Source organism: Sarcophilus harrisii, chromosome 6 (genome assembly GCF_902635505.1).
Source record: "Sarcophilus harrisii chromosome 6, mSarHar1.11, whole genome shotgun sequence".
Taxonomy (NCBI): domain Eukaryota; kingdom Metazoa; phylum Chordata; class Mammalia; order Dasyuromorphia; family Dasyuridae; genus Sarcophilus; species Sarcophilus harrisii.
In genome coordinates this window covers 158206831-158231197 of record NC_045431.1, presented here as the reverse complement: position 1 = coordinate 158231197, position 24367 = coordinate 158206831, and the positions used below count along the sequence as shown (strand labels likewise).

The window sequence follows — 24367 nt, the reverse complement described above, 5'->3', positions numbered from 1 at the left end:
ATAGCTATGGCACATAATAGATGCTATATAAATGCTACATAAATGTTTTTTCCTTGCTTCCTCGTTTTCTTCCTTCTAACCATCCTTCCCTTCCTTCCTTCTTTCCTTCTTTCCTTCCTTTCTTCCTTCTTTCTTTCTTTCTTTCTTTCTTTCTTTCTTTCTTTCTTTCTTTCTTTCTTTCTTTCTTTCTTTCTTTTTTCTTTCTTTCTTTCCTTCCTTCCTTCCTTCCTTCTTTCCTTCTTTCATTTCTCTCTCTCCCTTTCTTCTTTCCTTCCTTCTTTGGTTTTTCTTTCAAGCCAATCTTGGGAAAGAATTAATGAGAAAAGGAAATATAAAATCATAACAAGGCAATGATTTACTATATTCATCCCAGAGAACTGGCTTTAAAACAAAAACAAGAGAAAGCAACCCAGTTCTTAAGAAAAAGAGGTTGGGATACAAGCACAAGTCTCCTTAGTTGAAGAAGGGAGAGAAAGAAGAACTGCTCTCTTTGGAGCTCCCCCTCTGTCTCTCAAGTTCATTAGCTGTTGATTTCCTCACTTCTCTTTCTTTAGGGAGGCTTTTACTCTCCTGATTTCCCAGACAGCTGCTTACCAAATTTGCTTCCCGGAGAGCACACCTATTTTGCCCCTTCTCTCTTGGTCACTTATCCATCCCCTAGCACAGTTCCCTGTATAGCCATTAGGGTTTCAGTGGGCTGTGAGTCCACACCGCCTGCCTGCCCTGGATCCCACACCAGCTCCCCCAATCTTGTGTGCTTTTGCCCGGGTTTGTATTCTTAGGGGCAGATGGATTAGGCAGTAACCTCTGTCCCTCTTTTCCCTCAGTCTAGGAAAAGAACTGAAAGAATGAGGAGGGCAATGCTGGGGGATTTCTATCTTGATCAGCAGGAATAAATCTCCACCATCTGTATCACCTTGGCAACACCAAGGGAAAGATTGGGAAAGCTTGTAAATATTAGTTTCTCTGAGGTCCAAGCAGAATGTTAGGATTAAGCCACAGTCAAGGTTATAGAAAAAAAAGTACTTTGGAATTAGAACTAGCCTGGAGTTCTGACTCAGACAATTATTAGTTGAATAACCCCAAAGTATTTTGAGCCTCAGTTTTCTCTTCTATAAAATGGAGACAATAATACACTTATAGCTGACATTTATATAGTACTGTGCTAAGTGCTTTACAAATATCAATCTGAAACTGACAATAACATTGGAAAGTAGGTCCTGTTATCCCCCATTTTACCAATGAGGAAACCAAGGTAAACAGGGATTAGGTGACTTGCTCAGGGTTATACAGAAATAAATATCTGAACTCAGTTCTTCTTAACTATGAGCCTGGAGCTCCTCACAGTTATATTATTATGATGTTATTACATTTTTAATTTCTCTGTCTCTAGAAAAATGGTATCAAGAAACTAAAGCCCCCTCAGTGTCATAGAATTTGAAAGTTCTTTCTTTAACATTTTATTTATTTTTCTTATGAATTTAATCATTATCAGGACATAAATATTTCAATATACAAAGAACAAAAGAAGTTTGTCAATTAAATGGTGAACTTTAGCTAACGTTTTAAGCATATATCAAAAATTTTAAACTAGCCACAAAATTGCCCTTTGTCCCTCTCTAAATTTTCTTGTGTTTTACTTTCATATATTTAAAATATTTAATTGATTCTCTTTTCTTATTAAATTTGTTTAATCTTCTTCCACTCCCCCAAATAGAAGCCTCCTTTGTAACAGATAAATTTCATCAAGCAAAATAAATAAGCACATTAGCCACATCTGAAAATGTCTAGTTCATCATCTTCCTGCCAAGAGGTAAGCTTCATCATCAGTCTTTTTGATTCACAATAGGTCACTGTTTTGATCAGAGCTTTGAAATCCTTTCCCTTGAACTGATGGTTATGATAGTCACACAAATAGCATAGTTTTCTCAGCTCTTTCGCCCAGATCTTGGCTCACTCACTAGCTGGTAAGCCAAATGTGTCTTTTACAGCCATGAAATCCCAATCTTTGGCTGAATGGAATTTGAAAGAAAGATATGATCTGTTGTTTATCTTCACAAAAGAAAAATCTCAGCGTCTTTCGCTAAGTCTCTAGACTACACAGGACATCCGGGTAATTGTTTTTCTCCACTTTCAAATGAAAGGCAGATAAGAGATGGTTTATAAGAGAGACAGATGTCAGGAAGGATAACGGGCTTTGCTTGAGTCACTGAGGATGTTTTGACAAATCACATTATATCACGATCAAGACTCATTTTATCTATCTGACAAGCTTGTTATGATTACATATGAAAATTTAGGCTTTGAAGTAAGTGACTTGGACAGGGAGAAAAATCCAAAGCTATTTCTTGGCAAAGGTTATAGCTTGATAGACTATCATTTTTTTTTTTCTTTGCTCCTAATGCATGGATTTGAAGTATATCTTTGCCTTACTCAAAAACCTGCAGGGGCTGATCATCCCCCACCACATTAAATATAAATTCTTTAATTTGTCACTCAAAGTCCTTCCCATAACTCCAAAAATAATTTATACTGGCTAGGAATCTGTTAAGCCCTATGTTTTTAGACCTATTCAGTCTTTGATTTTTTAAAAAAATAACTTTTTATTTATGGAATTATTTTTTAATTTGTGGAATAAAACAAACATTTATATAATAGTACAATTAAAAGATGATTGCACATGAAACTGCAAATCTACTATGTACAACTTGATATTCTTTTCGAATATATAACAAATTGTCATGTAAATTTCTTTTTCCCCCTTTTTTGTTTCCTTCCCCCTCCCCATCCCAAAGATGGCTACCATTAGACACAAATATATCTAGATAGTTATCTAGATAGAGAGGTGTGTATGTATTTATACATATATATGTGTATATACATATATACACTTATATACATACATATATACATGTATAATTATTCTATATATACTTCTATTTATCAGTTCTTCCTCTAGATGCAGATGGTATTTTATTCATATAAACTTTATAGTTAATTTGAGTATGTATGATAGACAAAATATTTAAAATCATTCTTAATTTGATGTGAGAGATGTAGAGGCCAAGTCAACAAGACTCACAGCTGGTTAAAAGTGAGACTGATAGAAATGGAAAAATCAAAGAAATCAAAGAATCAAAAATCAAAATTTTTGTACCTGGAGACTTCAAGGATAATTGTAAAATCAAAAGAAATAGTGAAAGTGGGATGAAGAGGAAAATTTAAACAATTATAGAATGTCAGAATTAGCATGGTCCAGTGGAATCATTTGAATGAGCTCCTCTTAATTACTTTTTGGAAAATATATATTATTAATTTTTTACACTTCCAGTTGCTCTTCCCTAACAATAATAATCACAAAACAACACCTTTTAACAAAGAAGTAAAGGTAAAGCAAATCAATTCATTGACTATAAAAAATAAAATCATTCTTAAAACAACATTGCTATTACTGTTTACAGTGTTCTCTTGTTAATATTTCAATGGAATTGTTGGAGTCCACTCTTTAGTAGAAACCACTATTTTCTCCCTCAATCTCCCATGGCAGGGATAAAGCCAAAGGAACTTTTTTTTGACTAGTCCAAAACAAAGCATACAAAAAGTCCAAGAAATAAACAAAATAACTGAATCTAGGACTTGGGGTACTCCATCTCTTCTTGTGGGACACCCAGAAAATATATTACAGGTTCAAAGTATTTTATGACTATACCTTTACTCAAAACCATAACTCATGAGCCCCTATTATACTAGTTAGCCAGACACAAGTAATTAAACGAAATGTATCTCTGAAATATCTGAGTAATAAAAATAACTGGCAGTGCAGTCTCCCATAAATAAATGTACCATCAGTAGGAAGAGTGGACAGACATAGGAATAATGCAGGGAGCACACCCAGAGGGAACTATGTGACCTGGATGAACATGGAGAGTACTACAGGGAGACTGATGTCTTCTGGTCATGTCATCATGCTGCTGCTCCCTGGATCTGCACCTGGACACTGCCTTACATCACATCAGTAGCAAAATACCTCTGCTCTTCCCCCACTGGATACGCACTCCAGCCCTGCTCCTTTCATCCTTTTTTCCCTTCTTCCCCTTTGGTTTTATATATCAATCTTTCCCCAGCTCTTTTCCATCAGCTTCTAGACTTCATCTCTTCAGGATTCCTTGCCTACTACCTCAGCTCCATCATGATAGAATGAAATGCCTAGAAAGTCTTTTCTTCATATTTTTTAGCTACTTAACAATGGCTAGAGGCCATCAGCCACTGTCTCCAGCTAATAAAGGCTAGATAGAGCTCTCTTTGTTGTTTTTGAGTCATTTCAGTCATGTCTGGCTCTTTGTGACCTCATTTTGGGTTTTCTTGGCAAAAATACTGGACTGGTTTGCCATTGCCTTCTCCAGTTCATTTTACAGATGAGGAAACTGAGGTATACTGGAGGAAGTGACTTGCCCAGGGTCACAGAGTCAATAAGTATCTGAGGTTGGATTTGAACTCAAGAAGGTGAGTTTTCCTGACTCCAGGTCAGGCACTCCATCCACTGTGCTGCCCCACAGCAATATATAGTATTTGTTATTATATGGTCACATATTTTATGTGACCCCATACATATCTAACTTGGGGTTTTCTTGGCAAAGATAGTAGAGTGCTTTCCTTGTCCTTCTTCACCTAGTTTTATAGGTGAGGAATTAAGACAAGTAGGAGTTTAGTGAATTGTCCTAAAATTGTCCTAAATTTGAACTCAGATCTTTGTGATTCCAGGCCAGGTGCTCTATCCATTGCGCCACTCAGCTGCCCTCGAGCTCTCTAGGCTAGTATTAAATATTTTTATTTTAAAAGAAATTTGTCTTTTATCTTAGGCAAATATTTCATTTAGGGTTAGAAATTTGCAACTTCCTGACAATATTTATAAATATATACACATACATATAAAGACATAAATTGGGGCAGCTAGTTGGTGCCGTGAATAGAGCACCAGCCCTGAAGTCAGGAGGACCTGAGTTCAAATCTGGCTTCAGACACTTAACACTTCCTGGCTGTGTGACATTGGGCAAGTCACTTAACCTCAATTGCCTCAGCAAAAAAAAAAAAAGAATATATCTATATAGATTTACATACTTGTGTATATAATCTCTTTCTCTATTCCTCCTTTCCCCCACTTTCTCTCTTTTTTTTTTTTTTTTAGTTTCCCTCTGTTTCTCTGTCTCCGTCAATGCTTCTCTGACTATCCCTCTCTTTATCTCCCTGTTTCTCTGTCCTATATTTGCATATATATGTATATATACACACATATACATATATATGTGGTATGTATAAATAGCACACACATGAACTTAGAATAGAATAAAAAGATGAATGAAATAGGCAGTGATTTTCTCCCCCCTTTCCTACCTTTATTATAAGAGTCTGTCAGTAGCAAACTTCCTTCCTGAGATCCTCTGTAACGAAAGCCTCCCATCCCCTACCTGGAATGGAACTCCATGATGCTTTCAGTCCCTGGGGAAAAGTTTGATCCATTCCCATCTGGCTCGGATGTGACTAAGGGAAGGCTTCTGGTTCAAGGAAGCAATCAGATATAAAGACAGAAACATCCCCTTCGTTCCCCCCAAAAAGCAGCTGGCAAATGAGGAAAGACCAAGTAAACGCTGGGGAGGGCACGGGGAGTGGAGGGCTCGGGAGAATGGCTCCGAAGATTAACTGGAACTTTTTGGATCTGAACGTTATTAAGCAAGGAAACCCCATGAGTGGTGAGCTAAATGTTCGGGTTTTTTAAGTGAATTTAGCTCTGCTACGTTGCCGCAGCTCAGCCCAGGAGAACCTGTGATTGTAATTAACAGAAGCCGGTGGCTGGGGTCTTTCAGGGGGAAGAGGGAGAGAAAGGAGCCCCCAGCCCCCGGGGAGCACCGGCAGACAGTCATGCTGGGAACGAGGGAAGCCTTCCTACATCTAAGGTGATAATGTGAATACATGTCTGGGTCTCTTCCTTCCCTTTCCTTTCTCCCCTCTTTCTCTCTCTCCTCCTCACTTTCCTCTGTCTCTTCCTCTCTCCTGTTTCTGTCTATTCCCCTGTTGTCTTATTGTCTGTCTCCATTTCTTTTCTTTTCTCTGTCTTTCTCCCTCCCATCTTGCCTCTATCCTGTCTCTTTTCTCTGTCTCCCTCTATCTCTGTCCTTTCTTCTTTCCCCTTCCCTCCCTTCCTCTACCTCTCCTCAGACATTTACTAACTGTATAATCCTGGGTAAAAGGAGAATAATAATAGTCCCCATCTCATTGTGAGATAGTCAAATGAGACAATATATGTAAAGTGCTTCGCAAGCCTTAAATCACTGTGGAAATGTTAGCCGAGATGAGGATGATGTAAAGGCATCTGTAAAATATTCATTAAATATTAGGGCATAATTTATTATGCAAATTATTCACGATTAGTTTAATATGTAAGCTATTTATGGACAGGAAACATCCCTTTTTGTTTCACTTTTTAAATGGTGACATATGGCATGTATGGGAAGTGGTGGGAAAATGTTGGTTGACTGATTCTTGAATGTTGTCTAGAGAATGGACACACCAGGAGTTATTCCCGCTACAGGAAGTGCTGAAAGAGCTGGCCTGTTGACTATCTCTTGGGCAAGGAGAGCCCCTACCAATAATTAGCTCTTTTTTTTCCCTTTCCACTGATGGTGAGACTCTGTTCACAGCTTTTCTGCCATCTTGTCTTTCAGGTACTATAAGACCACCGTATTGCTCATGTGTTTTGCCGTACCCACGTTGGTGCCCTGGTACGTCTGGGGAGAGAGTATATGGAATTCCTACTTCCTGGCCTTCATCCTCCGTTACACCATCTCCCTCAATGTCACCTGGTTGGTCAACAGCGCTGCCCACATGTATGGCAACCGGCCCTTTGACAAGCACATCAGTCCCCGGGAGAACCCATTTGTCACTTTGGGTGCCATTGGTGAGTGGGGAGTATAAGGACCAGTAAAGCAAGGGAGCTGTGACTTGGTTTGGGGTGGTGGATGGTCATATAAGCATCCTGAGGAGTCATCAGTAATGGCTGAAGAAGTGGGTGATATCTTCTCCAATTGCTTCACAAAGTGCCTTGGCAACCACAGTTATAAAAACAAAGATCACATTTTTGAATGAGAGAGGTGGGAAGAAAGAAGATTCATAAGTTTTATAGAAATAGTACAGAGAAAAAGCAGTTTTTAAAAAATAAAAATCAAGAACTAATCAACACACAAATTACTACCCCAAAGAGTTAAGGATCACAATGTAGCTTGCAAGCCCAGGTCCCACAGACTCTTGGCTCATATGGACCAGGTCTAATCTAAACCCAAGAAATCATAATCTCTCTTTGGCTATTATGCCCCAACTCAGAGCTTATTCTTGGAAAAATCTTGAAAGAAAGCTTTTCTCTCCACAAATGTGGACAAAATAAGTCCCCCAGATTCCACACAGATTTAAGGCACAAGGCAGCCAATAGAAAATGGAGAAAATAAAAAGGACTTATAGGAACTTATAAATAATGCATAAACACATAAAGGACACAAAACCATAAAGCAAAACCCACAATTGTCCCCTTTTTCTGTTTAGTTCTGCTTTTTATAGCTTCCCTCTGAGGGGAAACAAGCTTGGAGTAACTAGACAGGAAATACTCTCCAACATTCTGACGGGTTTCACTTTACCCCATAATGGTGAGTACAGATATGTAGGTTTAAGGTGCCAGAACTCAGACTGTCCCCAAATGGAAACTGCCTTCCCATTGGAACCTAACTAAGCAAACAACTTAAGGTAATAGTGGAAGGCAAAGAACAGATTCCTTGCTGACTTGTAGTCCATTGCTGTTTCTCTAGCTACAAGAGCCAGCTCACCCTTCTTTCCTACAAAAAGCTGGTATTACTTAGGGACTCCTCCTTCTGTAATAGAAGCTTAGACTCTAGAACTGAAGAATCTGAGGCAGTTTGAGAAACTGTCCCCAAAGCCAGCGCTACTTCGGAAATCTCCCTGCTCTGTTTCAAAGCCTGGATTCTGGGACAATGCTATGAAGAAAATATCAATCCTCTTTTATCCAAGATTCTGGAATTCAGAAATTTTCACCACTTGGATAATAACCTCTTCATAGCTTCAAGGCTGGTGCCCAAACCTCTCCCCTGAGGCTTCCTCTGCCTTCAGAGACAGCCATGAATGGTTAAATAGCTTTAAGGTAGCCATTAATGGCTCCTAAAGAGCGAAGGACATAGGTCTATTCTTGCCCCTCTGAGGAGAGTAGCAAGGACTTGAGGAGGAATATTCCCTTTCTATATCCATTCACAAGAGGATAAGTCCACCATTTCATTTTGGAGGCATCCTAAGTCATGAGTACTTAGTCAGGAGATGTCCTGACTCCCTTCAGTGCTATGCAGTTGGGTATTTTCACATTCTCCAGAGAAAAATACTTTGAGAAGTCTCAAACAAAGGCTTTCCTTCTTGTAAGCTTATCAATTTCATTGGGAAACTTTCCTTGATCAAACCCCCATAGTAACAATGGGATAGAACACAGGTGTGATACAAAACCATTGCCATTAGTTGTGCTATTGCCTTCTTTGTAATTGTTATCATTTCTTTTTTTTTTACTGGAACTTCATCCTAACATTGTCAGTCCACATGCTTCTGATAGAATTTGGTAAGATTGCTGCCATTTATCTGAAAATTGCAAAAGCATTGACAAATGGGAGGAAGACTCCCAGCAGATGTTTGAGAAGATTTATGAGAAATATGACAGCTGTCTAAGTATTTGAAGAACTTTAAAGGGGTCCTCAAATTACACCCTGCGGGCCAGATGCGGCAGCTGAGGACGTTTATCCCCCTCACCCAGGACTATGAAGTTTCTTTATTTAAAGGCCCACAAAACACAGTTTTTGTTTTTACTCTAGTCTGGCCCTCCAACAGTCTGAGGGACAGGGAACTGGTCCCCTATTTAAAAAGTTTGAGGACCCCTGAACTAGGATATGTAGATTTGTTTCACTTGGCTTCTGAGGAGATCTAACCCCACTTTCATCACTACATCAATACCAACACAAGCAAATAGGCAAGTCAAAGCAAAGCAGAAGAAGGCCCTTCCCCTCAGACCTGGTGTGGATGCCCCGGGGGAACATCCCCAAGAGAAGGAGCAGCCTCCCATTTCCCAGCTCACCAGCTCTACCTCCATCCTAGCCCCCACTGAAGAAATGGCCAATGGTAAATCCTCCTTACCACCAACCTCAACTATTAATTGCTACCAATGGGCCAGGCAAGCCATTTTAGACAAAGCTGGGAAGGCAGCCACAGATTCTTATCCTGGACACTGTCAAATGATTCAATATTAGAAGCAAATAAAATTTTATCAGCTGAACCAACACTGAAAAAGATGCATTTGTACTCTAGCTTTATCTCCCCTCAGTATTCCAGCCAATCTGGACCTTGCTGCAAAACCTTAAGAACCACTGAGACTTTCCTTCTGCCCTGCAGCTGCCTCTTCCTAAGCAGGTCTTTCATCGCTTTCCTTTTCTCTGTCTCTCTTTCTCCCTCCCATCTTGCCTCTCTCCTGTTTTATATATATATAATATTATATATAGCATCACATATATATATATATATATATATAATATTATATATAGCATCACATGCATACCAAGTTGGGAAATTTAAAAACTAAGTTCCTTTGCCTGGAAACCTCTCTTCTTTTTAAAATTCTGTGTATCCCTCAAGGCCCCATTCAAGTCTCATTTCCCCTGGGAAGTCTCTCCTGATCACTGTAGCCTCTTCTGTTCACAGTAATGGCATTTCCCAAATCAAAAGAAAGGAAGGAAATAAGAAGTCATTAGTACTAGGTGCTTTATAAATATTATCTCATTTGATCCTCCTCACAATCCTGGGGAGTAACTGATATTATTATCCATATTTTAAAGATTAAAAAACTGAAGTAGATGGAAGTTAAGTGATATTTTGATCCAAATTTTACAATTGAAGAAATTGAGGCAGATGGAAACCAAGGCAGACTTGTCCAGGGTCACACAGCTAGTATCTGTAAGAAGTCCAGATTTAAACTCAGGTCTTTCTGACCTGTGCCACCTGTGGACAAATTGAGACAAACAGCCTAATTAAAAACATTCCCTTGTTAAAAACATCCTTAAATGGACATTTTTTTCTTGAAATTTCCATTTCTAACAGAATTTGGGACATATGGTGACCAAACCTATAATGTAGATTGTATGTTTCATTCACTGAACTGTTAGTATATAAAGCCCTTATTTAGGATTTGTATCATGACTGTTTCCAAAAGGGATCGGGAAGCAGCTTACAAAATTAAATACAACACAAAATAAGGCAATTCAAAATAAAAATAAAAATAGAACCAAGCCCACTTAACAGGGGTAGAAAAAGCAAATTTTACTGGGCATCTGGAATGAATTAGTTGTTGCTATTGAGTCCCAAATTTAGCTCTATTTCCAAGCAGCTAAGGCAAAGAAGGAACACAGCTCTCATTGTGTAATAATGTAAAATATGCAAATTCATCAAGAGATAAAGGCTTTTTTTTTTTTCTTTCCCTCCACTCCATCCCTTTTCTTTTCTGTTTATAACTCCCCCTTGGCTCTGGATGGGTTCTTAGATATGGGATTTTGGGAAGTATGGTAGAGTCTCTTCAACCACTGTTTAGGAAAAAATGAAGATATTTTATTCTAATGGACATTTCTTATATTGATTTTCTATAAAATCTGGGTGTTTGATATAAATATAAATCAATGAAAAATATTTTTCTTTGAGGTTTAACACCAATAACAATAATTAATAATCATAATAAGATATAGTTAGATTGTTTTCTTGTGGGGAATTAATTCATTCAGTTTGTGAATCTTGATTGGTGAATGACTCACCTTAACCTACTATAACTAACTTGTCCCAGATAAATCTTCATATCCATCTCATCCTGGACATCTTGCCCTGCCCTGATGCTACCCTTCCCCCCCCCCCCTTTCACCTTTTGCTCTTGGAACAGCAATCAGAACAGCACCACTATCACTTCTGGAAAGGGTCAGTAAATTAACAAACATTTATATAAAGAATCTACTTGCCAGGCACTTAGGGCACAAAGAAAATCAAGGATAGTCTTCTTACGGGAGAGAGAAAACATGTAAAAATAACTATGTATTAACAAGTTACAAAAGGTAAATTGGAAATAATCAACAGAGGGAAGGCACTAGGATTAGGAGGGAACAGAAAAGACTTCTTATCGAAGATATGTTTTTAGCTGGGACTTTAAGGAAGCCAGGAAAGCTAGGAGGCAAATATGAGTAATTACTAAGAGAAAAAACTTCCTTCCTTGGCTACCCACTCTTTTATATGTGCTGTTTGTGCCATTAGAATATAAGTTCCGGTCTCACTTTTGGTTTTCTATTTCCAGTATTAAGTTCAAGCTTAGCGCATAAAGGCACTTAATGCTTTCTGCAGTCAGAGCCGAGCAAAATGAATATTTAACATAGTCATGAAGCCGTTTCTCACAAATCTCAAACACTGCAAGTGAACCTTTGGCAATTTTTGGACCACATTCAATTTGTGGTTGAATTTTCTAAAGAAAACTTTAGAAAGGCTATACTTTGTGTCGTGGTTTAAAGAGAAATCTGTAAGGTAGAACTGATTAATTATATTGTGAAAGTTTAGAAAACTGACATGTATTCTTTCCCAGATGAAAGGCCATCTACTTACTTGTAGAACAATCTATAGAGCAAAGTCAATAGTTTCCTCAAAAAGGAACTCTGAATGTTCTCAGTCAGTGGGACAACTGATATCTGATAGCCTAGAATTCTATATCCTATAAGATGATATTGTTTTGGTTTGAGAAACTTTACTTAAATTTTTTTGGGAGTAAGGAAACTTAGTATGAGAATGTCTGATTTTGTGGAATATTTTATCCTGTTGGGGTAGGAATTTGCTCAGAAATACATTCCCAGATCAAAGAATAAATTGACCTGCTGAATGGATTTAATGGAGAATGTTTGCCAAATATGATGTAATTGGTTTTAGTTGCTGCTCTGAGCCAACAACTTCATCATCATCATTATCATCATCATCGAAATCACCAGCACCACCACTACCATTACTATTATCTTCCTTCTTTCCTTTTTCCTTTTCCTCTTCTATCTCTTCTTGTTTTCCTCTTCTTCCTTCTTCTCTTTTCTTTTTAAATTGCTACATTTTAAAAACAGCTAATTTTGACAGCATGATGTAAGGCCCCAACCTTCTTTACAAATAGAAAGGTGCATTTTCTCTTGTATTTTTTAGAACAAATATAATAATTTAAAAAACTGAATAAATATAAAATATTTTATTACAATATAAAAGAAAAATATGAGAAAATATAATAACACTTTGATATTTTCTGTGGCTCTTTGTTTATATTGTTGTAATCATTGACATACTATGTTTTTCACTTTTTATCAGTTCATGTTTTCCCATGCTTCTTTAATTTTTCATATTCATCATTTATAATGGAACAATAATATTCCAATATGCTTCTTTACCCCAGTTTTAGCCATTTCCTAATTAGCTATTTTCCTTCTAGTATTTTGTTATAAAAAATGCTCCCAAAAATATTTTGTTGTATTAGGATCTTTTCTTCTCTCTTTGTCCTCCTTGAAGAATATGAAACAGTGTGGTAGACACAGTGTTGGATTTAGAATCAGGAGGAACTGGATTTTGATCCTCCCTCATACACTTAGTAGCTGTGTGACCCTCTGGAAGTCATGTGATTTTTTTAGACCTCAATTTTCTAAACTAACAGAGTTAATAATAGCAGTTATCTCACTGGGCTGTTTTGAAGATCAAGGGAGATTATACATATACATACACACACATATACACATATTTATATATGTGTATATACATAGAAACACATATATACTTATATTTTATATGTGTATATAAATATTTATAAATATACATGTATTTTCATGTTCATGTGTATATATATTTTTATACACACACACACACACACACACATATATATATATATATATATATATATATATATGAACAGGAAAATCAAATCTAAGAAACCCTTACTCATGGTGCCCTAGGTTTTATATGCCTTAGATAACTGGGAAGCTATGTCAACATCTCAGATCTGAGTTCCCTGTACTAATTAACTTTTGAGGACAATTTTACTGCATCCTTACTAAACAGTTTTGCAACTTTATTTTAAAATTTACTTTTATAAGCACTAATTTATTATCTCTTCCTCCCATCTTTCTCGTATTTGAAGAACAATAAAACAAAATAAAACTCTCTCAATAAGTATTCAGAGTTCAGTAGAATACATTTCATTGCCATGTCCAAAAATACAGGTTCCATTTTGAATTCTCTGTCCATGATTTTTCTGATGAAAAGTGGATGGTTAGATTTATCTTCAGTCCTCTGGACTCATGGCTTGTCATTGCATTAATTAGAATTCTAAAGTCTTTCAAAGTTATTTTTCTCTATAATGTTGTTACCACTGATCCTGAACCAAGACCCCTCCTCAGAAGGTTGATGTGAGGCTCAGATGAATGAAAACTGAAGCGTTATAGAAACGTCATGGTTATTAGAATGATTATTTTGCATCAGCATTCTGGAAAGAAGCTGGCTAATTTTCTTACCTGTTTTCTTTGTTTTCTAGGTGAAGGCTTCCATAATTACCATCACACCTTCCCATTCGACTATTCTGCCAGTGAATTTGGCTTAAAATTCAACCCGACCACATGGTTTATTGACTTCATGTCCTGGTTAGGGCTGGCCACTGAGCTGAAACGGGCTCCCAAGCAGATGATCCAAGCCCGTAAAGAGAGGACTGGAGATGGCAGCGCTTGACCATTTGATCTTTATCCAGAATATATACCATTTACATATTGGTTCTTTACTTTGGGCAATGTAGTCTTGATGTTCATTTTCTGGGGGTGGGGGGAAAACTGTTGTGGTTTTGTTTTGGGAATTATTTATTTTAAGAATCAACTTGTCTAATGTCTCAAATTAAACTCTTCATTGAAATGTAAGAGGAAAAGTCAGCAAAGCTGTTATTTAATGTTAGTTAATGTTCCAAGATGTAGGATATGGAATAGTCTTTGTAGTTATATGTCAAATGTACAGTCAAACTTTTTTATGGTCTTGAACCTGACTAGATGAAGTAATTGATTAGTCTTTCTAAGTTATGATGAGCATTAAAAAAAATTAGTGACTAATCAAATGTAGTTTTTGAGATATATTACATGAAAAATCCAGTAGGCAGAGTGAAAAAACAAAAAAAGGCAGAGGGTTAAGTATGCTTTTGAAGAAATTTTATTCAGGGACTGGGTTTGTTTTGTTTTCTTTAAGAAAGATAAAAGTTAGCTAAAAATAATAGAGAAGAGAAAAAGGAAAATGGCTTAATTAATTTTTTACCCTTTTCCTAAGCTTATTTCCTTCAGTTTCTTTGATAATTTTGTTTTTTGCTCTGCAAACTTTGTGTTTAAAGCGATACACCCAGCTAATCCTGTAAATTGTGGCTCATTTAAATACTTCATCTCTTCATAGTTATGGTCTTTATTTGTATAGGAAACTATTCCCTCTATCAATGTGGTTTGGCACCTTTCTGCAATTTCTAACGTTGGAAAGGCACCCAGAGCACTCAGAGGTGACCAGGGTTACACAACCATGATGTGACAAAGGTAGACTGAAATCAAAGCTTTCCTGGCTTGTAGGTGAGCTTTCGGTCTACTTCTCCAGTCTGCCTTTTATCTATTCTCATTGCTAGTGTCATTTGTAAAGCTGTCTTGTGCAAATATGCCTGGTGCCAAATAAAGCCCTCATTTAAATGTTGACAGAGCTGGTTTATCGTCTAATCAATCACAGTCATTGGTGCATGGGCACTTCACCTACTCCCTCAAAGTAAGTCCATTAATTTTCCACATCAGGCAATCAGATCATAATTAACTGGCATTTATCTAGAATTCAGTGTCGACTAATGTTTAAGTGCATGCAACATTCATTAAGTTAGCATCAAAATATTAAATGATGATTACCTAATGAGCTTCTGGGTTTTTTTTTAAATGTGTGACAAGTTGCCTGGTAAGGAGCATGTTGAATTAATGGAGCATAGTGCCCTTTGTGTTACATGTTAGCAAGCACAAGAGAAAAGCCTTACATTGCTGGCATTTGGAGCACTTGGAAAACAACTATTTTTAGGAAGGATATAGAATTTTAAATTTAACATTTTTTAAAGAAATTATTTCAATATGAAATTGTCCTTATAATGTACTTGACGCAGAAGGTATTTAACCGTGTTCATTTGTCCATTAATGGTGTGTAAGTTTCAGAGTGATTTCCAATAAATGCTTATGAATTAGTTTGTGCATTTGTCCAGATGTTAAAAGTTCTTGTGAAGATCAAGTATTTCGAGAAAAGTAAAGATCAAACAAATAACTCAGACTATCCTTGTTTTCATGTTTACTTTAGAACAATGGACAGATTGAGATAAAGGAGTGGACTTAGATGCAAATCATAACTCTCTCTAACTGTGTGATTTTGAGCTAATCACTTTATCTTTGGGGGCCAATGTTTCTCATCTGTATAATAGAGTGTTGGATTAAAATGACTGCCAAAAATTGCAAGGGCTTTGTTGGACAAGACACTGAATACATGAATTGTAATTTCCTCATTACTACCTTCTGAAGTCAAGGAATGCAGAAATGAAAAATTAATTTGGGAAGTAAATAGCTGACTAAGAAGGTGACATTTGAGAATGAGATAACAAGACTCCTCACCAGGGATAGAATATCCCTAATAAAAGTTGGTAAGAATACTTATTTGGAGTCTTGTAAATCTAATTAAACAGTCTTCAGATTAAAAAAAGATTGACAAGAGGGAAAGTTGTACTGAGAAAATGTTAGATATGGCCAACTTAATGCTAGGTCTAGATTACTTATTGACTTAAAAATATAAAAAAATGAAAATTTTAAAATTTATATAGTGATGTAGCCCTCATATCCTTTGGGAGTCCTTATTCCAATTTTCACTCTCACTGGCAAGTTGGATACCCATCTGAAGAATAAATCTCCTCTGAATTCTAAGGGTACCTAAAGTATAGTAGAGCATATTGTCTGCATGTTCAATTAAGACTAAGCAGATTAAGCAAATTAAGAGACCAGCCTACACCTGGTATGCAGATGGGACATGTCACAGAAAGCCTGCCCATGGTTTGAAGTCCATGTCAAAGATTTTGCCAACCAATGTTCATACAGGGCTAGACTCTCATTGGCCTTTTACACTCAAATTCAGGGTATCTCAAAAGTTTTAGTGTATTTTTAAGCTTTAATAGCTGAAAGCTATTCACATAAAATAGCCATGGTTCACATGACTACTTTATAGATACCCAAGGTGAGCAGAGAATGAAGAATCTTCAGCTCAATATAAAAATTTAAAGCAATCCTTTCTTAAAGCATAACCTCAAGCTTAGATATCGGAAGAGTGACTACAATAAAAGAAGAAGAATATCAGTTGAGATTCTGAAGAGTTAACAGTAAACAAAATCCAAGAATAGAGAGAGGAATAAAACTCATGGCCTAATATTTCTAAATACATACATTGAAAATTTAGGCTATAAGCAAGAAAAAAATAGACTTTCAAACACAGGGAGATAAAATGTATCTCAAGATATTTTAAAAGCTTGAGAAACATACTTTCTGGGTAATTAATCATTTTATCAATAAAAGAGGTCAGTGGCAACCTTAAGTGCCAAAGTCCCCTCATGGAGAAAGGCTTCCATTTATATGCCCTTAGAAGAGTGGGTGTTTTTGAGTCAATCTCAATTATTTTTTAATTGAATTAATTCTGATTGGTTAATAAGTAATGAGAAAAATGAATATTATAATAAGTAACCCACAAAATTTTGAAAAAAATCCTGGTTCCAATTCAATAATTGGTGTCTCTAAGAGGGGAAAATAATCATTTCTTTCGGTGTCAGTGAGACTTGGTGGGATGAGATCCATGTGGACTATGATTCTGGTGGATATATATACCTTATTCAGATAGGTAAAAGAAGTGTTTAATGAATGTATGGTGAGTGGGAAAGAGGTGGGAGTGGTGGTAAGTGGTGAAAGTATCATATATTCTGTGAGGAAATCAGGGGACCAAAAGAGGAAAAATATAGAAAACATTTAGGAAAAGAGCAAAGGAAGGAGAAAAGAAGCAATTTTGTTATCAGACACCTGTACAAAAGAGAAAGTCAGTGAAGAGTTCAAGAAACTGACCCTCAAGTCTTGCAAAAAGACATGATAGAGCAGTAATAATTGAAGACTTGAACTATCCAAGCATCCGCGGAAGTGCTTTCTGTCTGCCAAAAGCAAGAAAGCTTTTAACTTCTTGACTTGTCTTAATGATGATCTCATTTTTCAATAAGTGGAGAGAACACCAGGGGCAGAGATGGGATGGATGGGTGAATTCTGTTATGGATCTGATTCTTACTGAACTTGCTGGGGTAGAAATTATGGAACTGTGAATAGAGAACTGGCCCCTTCCTCTTCAAATTTATGAGAGAGTTGATAGTATCACTATAGATTTGGGGAATGCAGAATTCAGAAAGTTCAGAGACAAGAGAGGTAGGCTCCTGTGGCCTAAAATTCTATAGGGGAAATAATCTCAAAAGGGATGAGAAACTCTCAAGAATGAAATTCTGAAGACACAAAAGAAAAAAACATTCACAAGAAAAATGAGAATATCCTGAACAACCCACAGGGAATACACAAATTACCACCTAATCTAGATTAATGTGCATTTGTGTTTGTGTGCATGTTTAAGACATACATCTTTGTCTGCAGACTGAAAGCTCAGTTGAATTACTTGTCACAGTGGAAGTCCCCTCTGCTGTGGATCTCCCCCTTTCATTGACTGAACATCCATTTTAAAAAGGAGACAAAGGGCTGGTCGATTCTCCTTTTCTTCTTTGGAAATAATAGAATAAAAATGACTGACAGGAACCTGATGAGAAAGGCAAGTAAGGATGTAGTAAGGATAACACTTCACTGCCCTGGTAGAATTCAAACCTGCTGAGATGAACTATAGTCTCAATTTTTTAAGAAAAAAATTAGCAAATGTGATTGCTGTTCTTTGAGAGCCTTTCTTTGTATCTTCACTGCTAAGCATATAGTAGGCCCCTATTAATACCTGTTGACTGACTGACATCATCAGAGATAGTTGCAATATCATGGTGAATGTAAAAGACATGACAGGGTGGGAAAAAAACTAATCAAAATAAATGGTGATAATAAGGTGATAAAATTGGGGTATAGAACTTGTTAAATGGTTAGACTCAAAGAGTCACTTTTGGTGGCTCTGTGTTCCCTTGGTTCTAGATTTTTATTAGTGTAATCCAAGGATCTATTCCTGATCTTAGGATACTGAATGTTTTATCCATGACTTGGATGAATGGGTAGATGTAGTAGATTGAATGGGTAGTCCAATGAATTTTCAGATAATATGGAGCTGGAGGGATAGCCAACACCTTGGCCTATAGAGAAATAGAATGCAAAAGATCTTGACAGACTGATTGATTCATTGGGCTGAATCTAATTAGATGAACTTCACTAGGGATAAATGTAAAGTCTTATACTTGGATTCACAAAAATCAGCTTTTCAAAAACAAGGTAGAGGAAGCATAGTTGGACCGCAGTGGATCTGAGGAAGATTTGGACATTTTTGTGGCAGCCCCATGAATCAGTAGTATGATGTGGCAGCCAAAAAGAAAATAAAGCAGATATAATCTTGACCTGTATGGAGTGACATAGCTTTCAGAATAAGATTGGACCACTTGTCTGGGAAATAATAGTGGGTATTCTTTTTGAGAATAGATTAAATAAATAAATAAACAAATTTAAAAAATAAAATAAAATAAATTGATTAAACAAAAGGGTCGCTGAAGCCCCTTCCAAATGTAAAATTCCACAAATCTGTTTCCAGATGACCTATGAGTCCCTTTACATTTCAAAATCCTTCCAAAACAACCTATATATTTCTGACTTGGGCCTATTTAAAAGTTCTTTGACATCAAATGAAAACTCATTAGAGAACTTTCACCTAAAAGACTTAGAGGAATAACATGAACAGTAAGGGGAAGAATATTGAGACATGGGGAATAGACCTTTCACAATTTAACTTGGAATAAAACCCCTTCATTTAACAAAATATGTTGGACTAGATGATTTCTGGAAGTCCCTTCCAACTCTAAAATTTTATAAATTATCACCACTGCAGCTCCTGCCCTCCATGCTTCGAATTCTTTCCCTCCTCATCCCCCTGTCCCAAAGTCACCTTCATCTTAATATCTTCCCTCTGAAACTACCCTCCAATTTTCCCCATATAACTCATTTTCACATTGTTGATTGTACTTTGTCTTACAATTAATCTGTGAGTTCCTTGAGAGGAAAGATTATCTTTTGCCTTTTTTTCTTTTGTATTCCTGGTACTTAGCAGAATTAGTAAATGCTTAATAAATGTCAGATGACTGACTCACTGAATCCTTCCTACAGAGGGTGGTATCAGAGCTGAACCTAGAAGAAAGCTAAAAGACCAAGAGGCAGAAGTATACTTTTATACACCTAAATATTTACTGCAGCCCTTTTTGTGGCGGCAAAGAATATGAAACAAAGTAAATGCCCATTTACTGGGGAACAGCTAAACTAACCAGAGTCTATAATGTAAAGGAATATTACTGTGCTCTGAAAAAGAACACGTTATATATTCCATACAGAGAACTGTGGAAAGTCTACATGAACTGAGGGAGAGTGAAGTAAGAAAAGGCAAGATAGGATACACGGGGTGTACAATAAAGTAAAAAGAAAGAACACAATCACAAAATTGTTGAAAGGAATGCTGCAAATTTCAAAGAATTAAGAAAAGATAAGAGGAGATGCCTTCCCCAATCCATCAGAGAGATTGGGGGGGGGGGCCTGCAGGTAAGGAAAATTGCATCTATTATCATTTTTTTGTTGTATTGATTGATTTTGGTGGCTTTCTCCCTTTTTTTCTAAAAAAAAAAAAAAAAACTTGGTTCTAAGAAGAGCTTATTGAGGAAATTTTAAAAATGTAAAAACAAAATACACCAATAAACCTTTAAAATAAAGAAAGAAAGAACACCACAAGCTAGAAATTTATATAGGAGCAGGATGAATGCTATAGTTCCCAAGTCTTTCATCTATCTATCTATAAGAACTATCTCAGTTCTTCCTATTGATTGATTATCCTTTTGTTCCCATAGCAAAGCAACTGAATTTGTGCTTTTTTGTGATTTGCATAATCATAGGAGATTTCCCCAAAAAAGTTCAAATCTATGCCATGGTTTTTAAACTATTTCCATATCTATTTCTGGCTGAAAAGGGGAAGAGGCTTTACTGTTCCTCCTTGCCAAATTTCATTGGAGAATATGACTGAGACTTAATTCATTAAAACCTGCCCTTCATCTACAAGAAAGTAGGTAATAATCACATCCTAGCTCTAATATCACCCCTTTTGCTCATTCTCTGTTTCACTCTTCCTCTTCTCTGCACTTTCTCCATATTCCATCACCTTATGGTGATTCTATCTCCACTATCCTTGATATGTGACTTGAGTATTTTGAAGATATATGTAGACCCCAAGCTTCCACACTATGAAAAAGGAAAATGGGGCTTTTCTGAAGAGACTGATTTGGTTCCACAGGAAATTCACTCATCAACTTAGATTCTATAAAAAAATGTATAGAAGATAGAAGCAAGTTCAGGTAACTAAGTAATACTTCTATTGTCAAGATTGTACCCTCCTCTCCATTTAATTAACCAACAGTAGCAGGGCTGCTCTACTAGTTAAAAACATTTCTATTCACCCCCAACTTGTGAATTGTAATTCTCTCTCCACAGTTTTCATTTAGGGGCCCCTGAAGAATTCAAAACTTGGCCCCCAGGAGTAAAATCCCCCAATTCCAGAAAAAAATTGGCTACCAGGAGAAATAGAAAACACATATTAGTCAATCGGAGTCTGAATTTGTTGCTCTCAGTGATGTCTTTCTCCTAGAGTAGGAGGACAGAGTCTGGCTCCAGCAGTAACAGCCCCCATGGCAGTCCTAAGAACAAAGGGCAGCAATCAGGACAGGTCCCCACAAACCTTCTACATGGGAAAGTGGGAGGTAGGTAGGGCACAGAAAGGCCTGCCATGTAGGGTACAGTCAGGCCCCAACATTTGGTAACAAAATTGTAATATTCTGACCCATCAAAGGGCACAAAAGGGTAGGCCGTGGTAGACAGTGTCTCCTGCCCTGGCACAGAGGGTAGCAGTTGGCTCTGGCAGAGCAGACAGCAGGCCCATATGTGAGCTCCAGTAATGTTGGCGTGGAACGGGGAGTTGGCATTAGTCACAGACTCATGCCTAATGGCTCAGGCCAGGGGAAGCTGGCTGCAGATAGGAGAGGAAAGATAGCAGGAAAAGATACAGAACCCAGCATCTATTGATCTGATTATGTGATTTTTATTATTTCTGTTAGTAACATAGATTATTATATTAATGGTCATCCTTATTTGGAACAAACCCTACACTCTGTTATAAATCCAACTGGGGCATAATCTTTCTGATAAGCTGTTGAAGCCTATTTGCTAATATTTTATTTAAAATGTTTGCACCAGAGTTCATTAGGGTATTGGACTTTTCCTCAATAAAATAAATAGTATCCATCTAAAATAAAAAACAAACAGAGGTAATAGACAAAATGGGAAAGCTTTTCGATATGACCAAAGATAAAGCAAGAATGTTGGTTATTACTGATAATATTTAACACAATTCTAGAACTACTATCTATAGTGATAAAACAAGAAAGAGAATCATAGGGAAAGAAAAAATGTAATTATCACTTTTGTGGATGCTATGATGACTTGCTTGGAAAACTCTAAAAAGTCAATTAAAACATTAATTGAAGCAATTAATAGATTGCAGAATACAAAATAAATCCACATAAATTGTAAGCATTCCTGAATATTACCCAAAAAATCAGGAAGAATTAAAAGAGAATTCTATTCAAAATAATGAGAAAAGGTCTGACATATTTGAGAGTATATCTGCAAAATATACTCAGGTACTATGTGAATCCAACTGTAAAAGACTCTTTCTAGAAAAAAGAGTCATATCTAAGTAATTAGAGAAATACTAATTTTTCATGGGTAGGTCAAGCAAAAAAAAAGAAACTACATAAATTTATTATTTAACGCCATATCAATCAAACCACCAAAAGATTATTTTACGGTTGGAAAAAATAATACTTTCTACCTAGTCTCTCTCAGTATGACCAGAGATGAGGAGGGACATTTGTAACCTATAGGACTCTGCATCCAGAGGCAGCAAGATTGGACACTTGCCTTGAGAAAGCCTCAGAGTGGTTATAAAGTCTAAAGATGACCAGTAAGCCCTACAGAGTCTTAGAAGCCCTGAAGACTGAGAGCTGGCAACTGGCAGCAACCAATCTATGCTGAAGCTCTCAAATCAAGATGTTTGGGCCTAGTGGCTCCAGGGTCCCTAATATTTTGTTCTGAGACACCATTGTGAATCTTGAACATTTAGCCCTCTGAACAATCCAGGGGAGACTTAATGCAAGTAGAAGTCAGTACAGGAATCTAAAGGACTCATGGACTTGACCTGGCAAACAGCTCAAATTCAAGCACTAAAACTGTGAAGATGAATGGATTAAAAAAAATAACCAGTATCAAAAACGATTACAGATCAAAAGAAGGAACATGTAGTTCCTATACTCCACATAATTCTACACTAAATATAATTCTATATCCATAGCAACTATAAGTGGAGATTTTAAAGAAAAAAATTAATTTTTTTCTGATGATAAAACCAAAAAATGGGAAAAAGTACTTGAGGAAAAATTGGAAGGAGAATAAATAGCTTAGAAGAGAAGGTAAGAAATGGAATCCCTGAAAATTAGAATAGAAATCAATGGTTCCATGAAACAACATGAAATAAAACAAAAAGCCTGGGAAAAAGAAGAAACAGTAAAATATCTGATATCTTAAAAAGTAGCTTGGAAAAGAATTCAAGGAGACATAACTTAAGTATTACTGAACTCCCTGAAAACCAAGATTTAAAAAACAAAATAAAACCTGGACACTCTATTTTGATAAATTGCCTATATCTATTAGAACCAAAAGAAAAGGGGAAAAAAATCATGTCCTAAAAGAAACTCCACAATAAAAGTCCTAGGAAAGCCATGGTCAAATCAAGAGCTCTTGCTGGAAGCAAAAGTTCTACAAACATCTAGAAAGAAACAGTTCAAGTACCAAGGAACTAGAGTCAGGATCATACACGATCTGGTAACTTCTGCCATAAAAAAAAAAAAGATCTTGGAATACAATATTCCAAAAAGCAAAAGATATAAGCTTTCGAGCAAGAACAACTTACCCTGCAAAGCTGAATATAATTCTACTGGGGTTGGGGAGAGACCTTTAATGGAAAAGGGGATTTTCAAGCATTCCAATGAACAGGCAAAAGCTAACTGCAAAATGTAAACATGAATGAGTCCATATAAACCTAACAAGTTAAATTTGAGTACTTGGAAAAAACTTTATTATACTGTGGTATTAGCATTTTACTAAGGGGAGAAGAAGCAAGTGTCTTTTTATAACCTTATTCCTTCAAAATGCATTGAAGAAGTTAAATAAGAAAAAATAATTCTCTGGGATAGAGAGTTTTAAGAAAAGAGAAGGGACGATAAAAGGAATACTATAGTATAGAAAGGAGAAAGAGTGGAATGAAACTTCCAATTTCTCATAGTTTATATGTATGAGAATAGTCTCCAAACATGGAGGAAAGGGTTGGAGGAGTGATCATTAGATGAATCTCACTACTTATCTAAAATGGACAAAAAAGGTTGGACATATAGGCACAGTGTGGTGTAAAAAGTCCATCAGATTCAAGGAGAACACAAGCGGGGATGGGAGGGAAAGAGATTAAAGAGGAGAAAAATAACAAGCAAAATAAACTTCCTGTTTCTGAAGTGGGGATTGAAAGAGAAAGAAAAGCAGAGAACTAGAATCTAAGGTAGTGTCTGAAATTTCCCTTACAATCAGGGTAGAATAAATTGTGATATACAAATATAATGGAATATTATTGTGCTGTAAGAAATTATGAGAGAGTTTCAGAGAATCCTAGGAAATAGGAACTGATGATTAAAGTGAGCAGATCCAGTAGAAGAATTAATACAAGGATGCAACATAAAAAACAAATAAACCAAAAAACCTAACAATAACCACCCCCAACTTTTAAAGACAATAATTGATCAATTTTCCCTCCAGTAGACCCAGAATAAAGCATGTTACCTGTGTCC

General features: G+C 36.5%; 1 protein-coding gene across 1 annotated transcript in view; it reads left to right on the top strand.

The window, feature by feature from the left end:
• Positions 1-15628, top strand: part of SCD5 (stearoyl-CoA desaturase 5) — a 67510-nt gene extending 51882 nt beyond the window's left edge. The window contains exons 4-5 of the mRNA XM_031941331.1: positions 6720-6952; positions 13667-15628. Of these exons, the coding sequence (XP_031797191.1) occupies positions 6720-6952; positions 13667-13857 (424 nt within the window). The 3' untranslated portion in view covers positions 13858-15628. The remainder of the gene's footprint in view (positions 1-6719; positions 6953-13666) is intronic.
• Positions 15629-24367: the final 8739 nt, after the last annotated feature.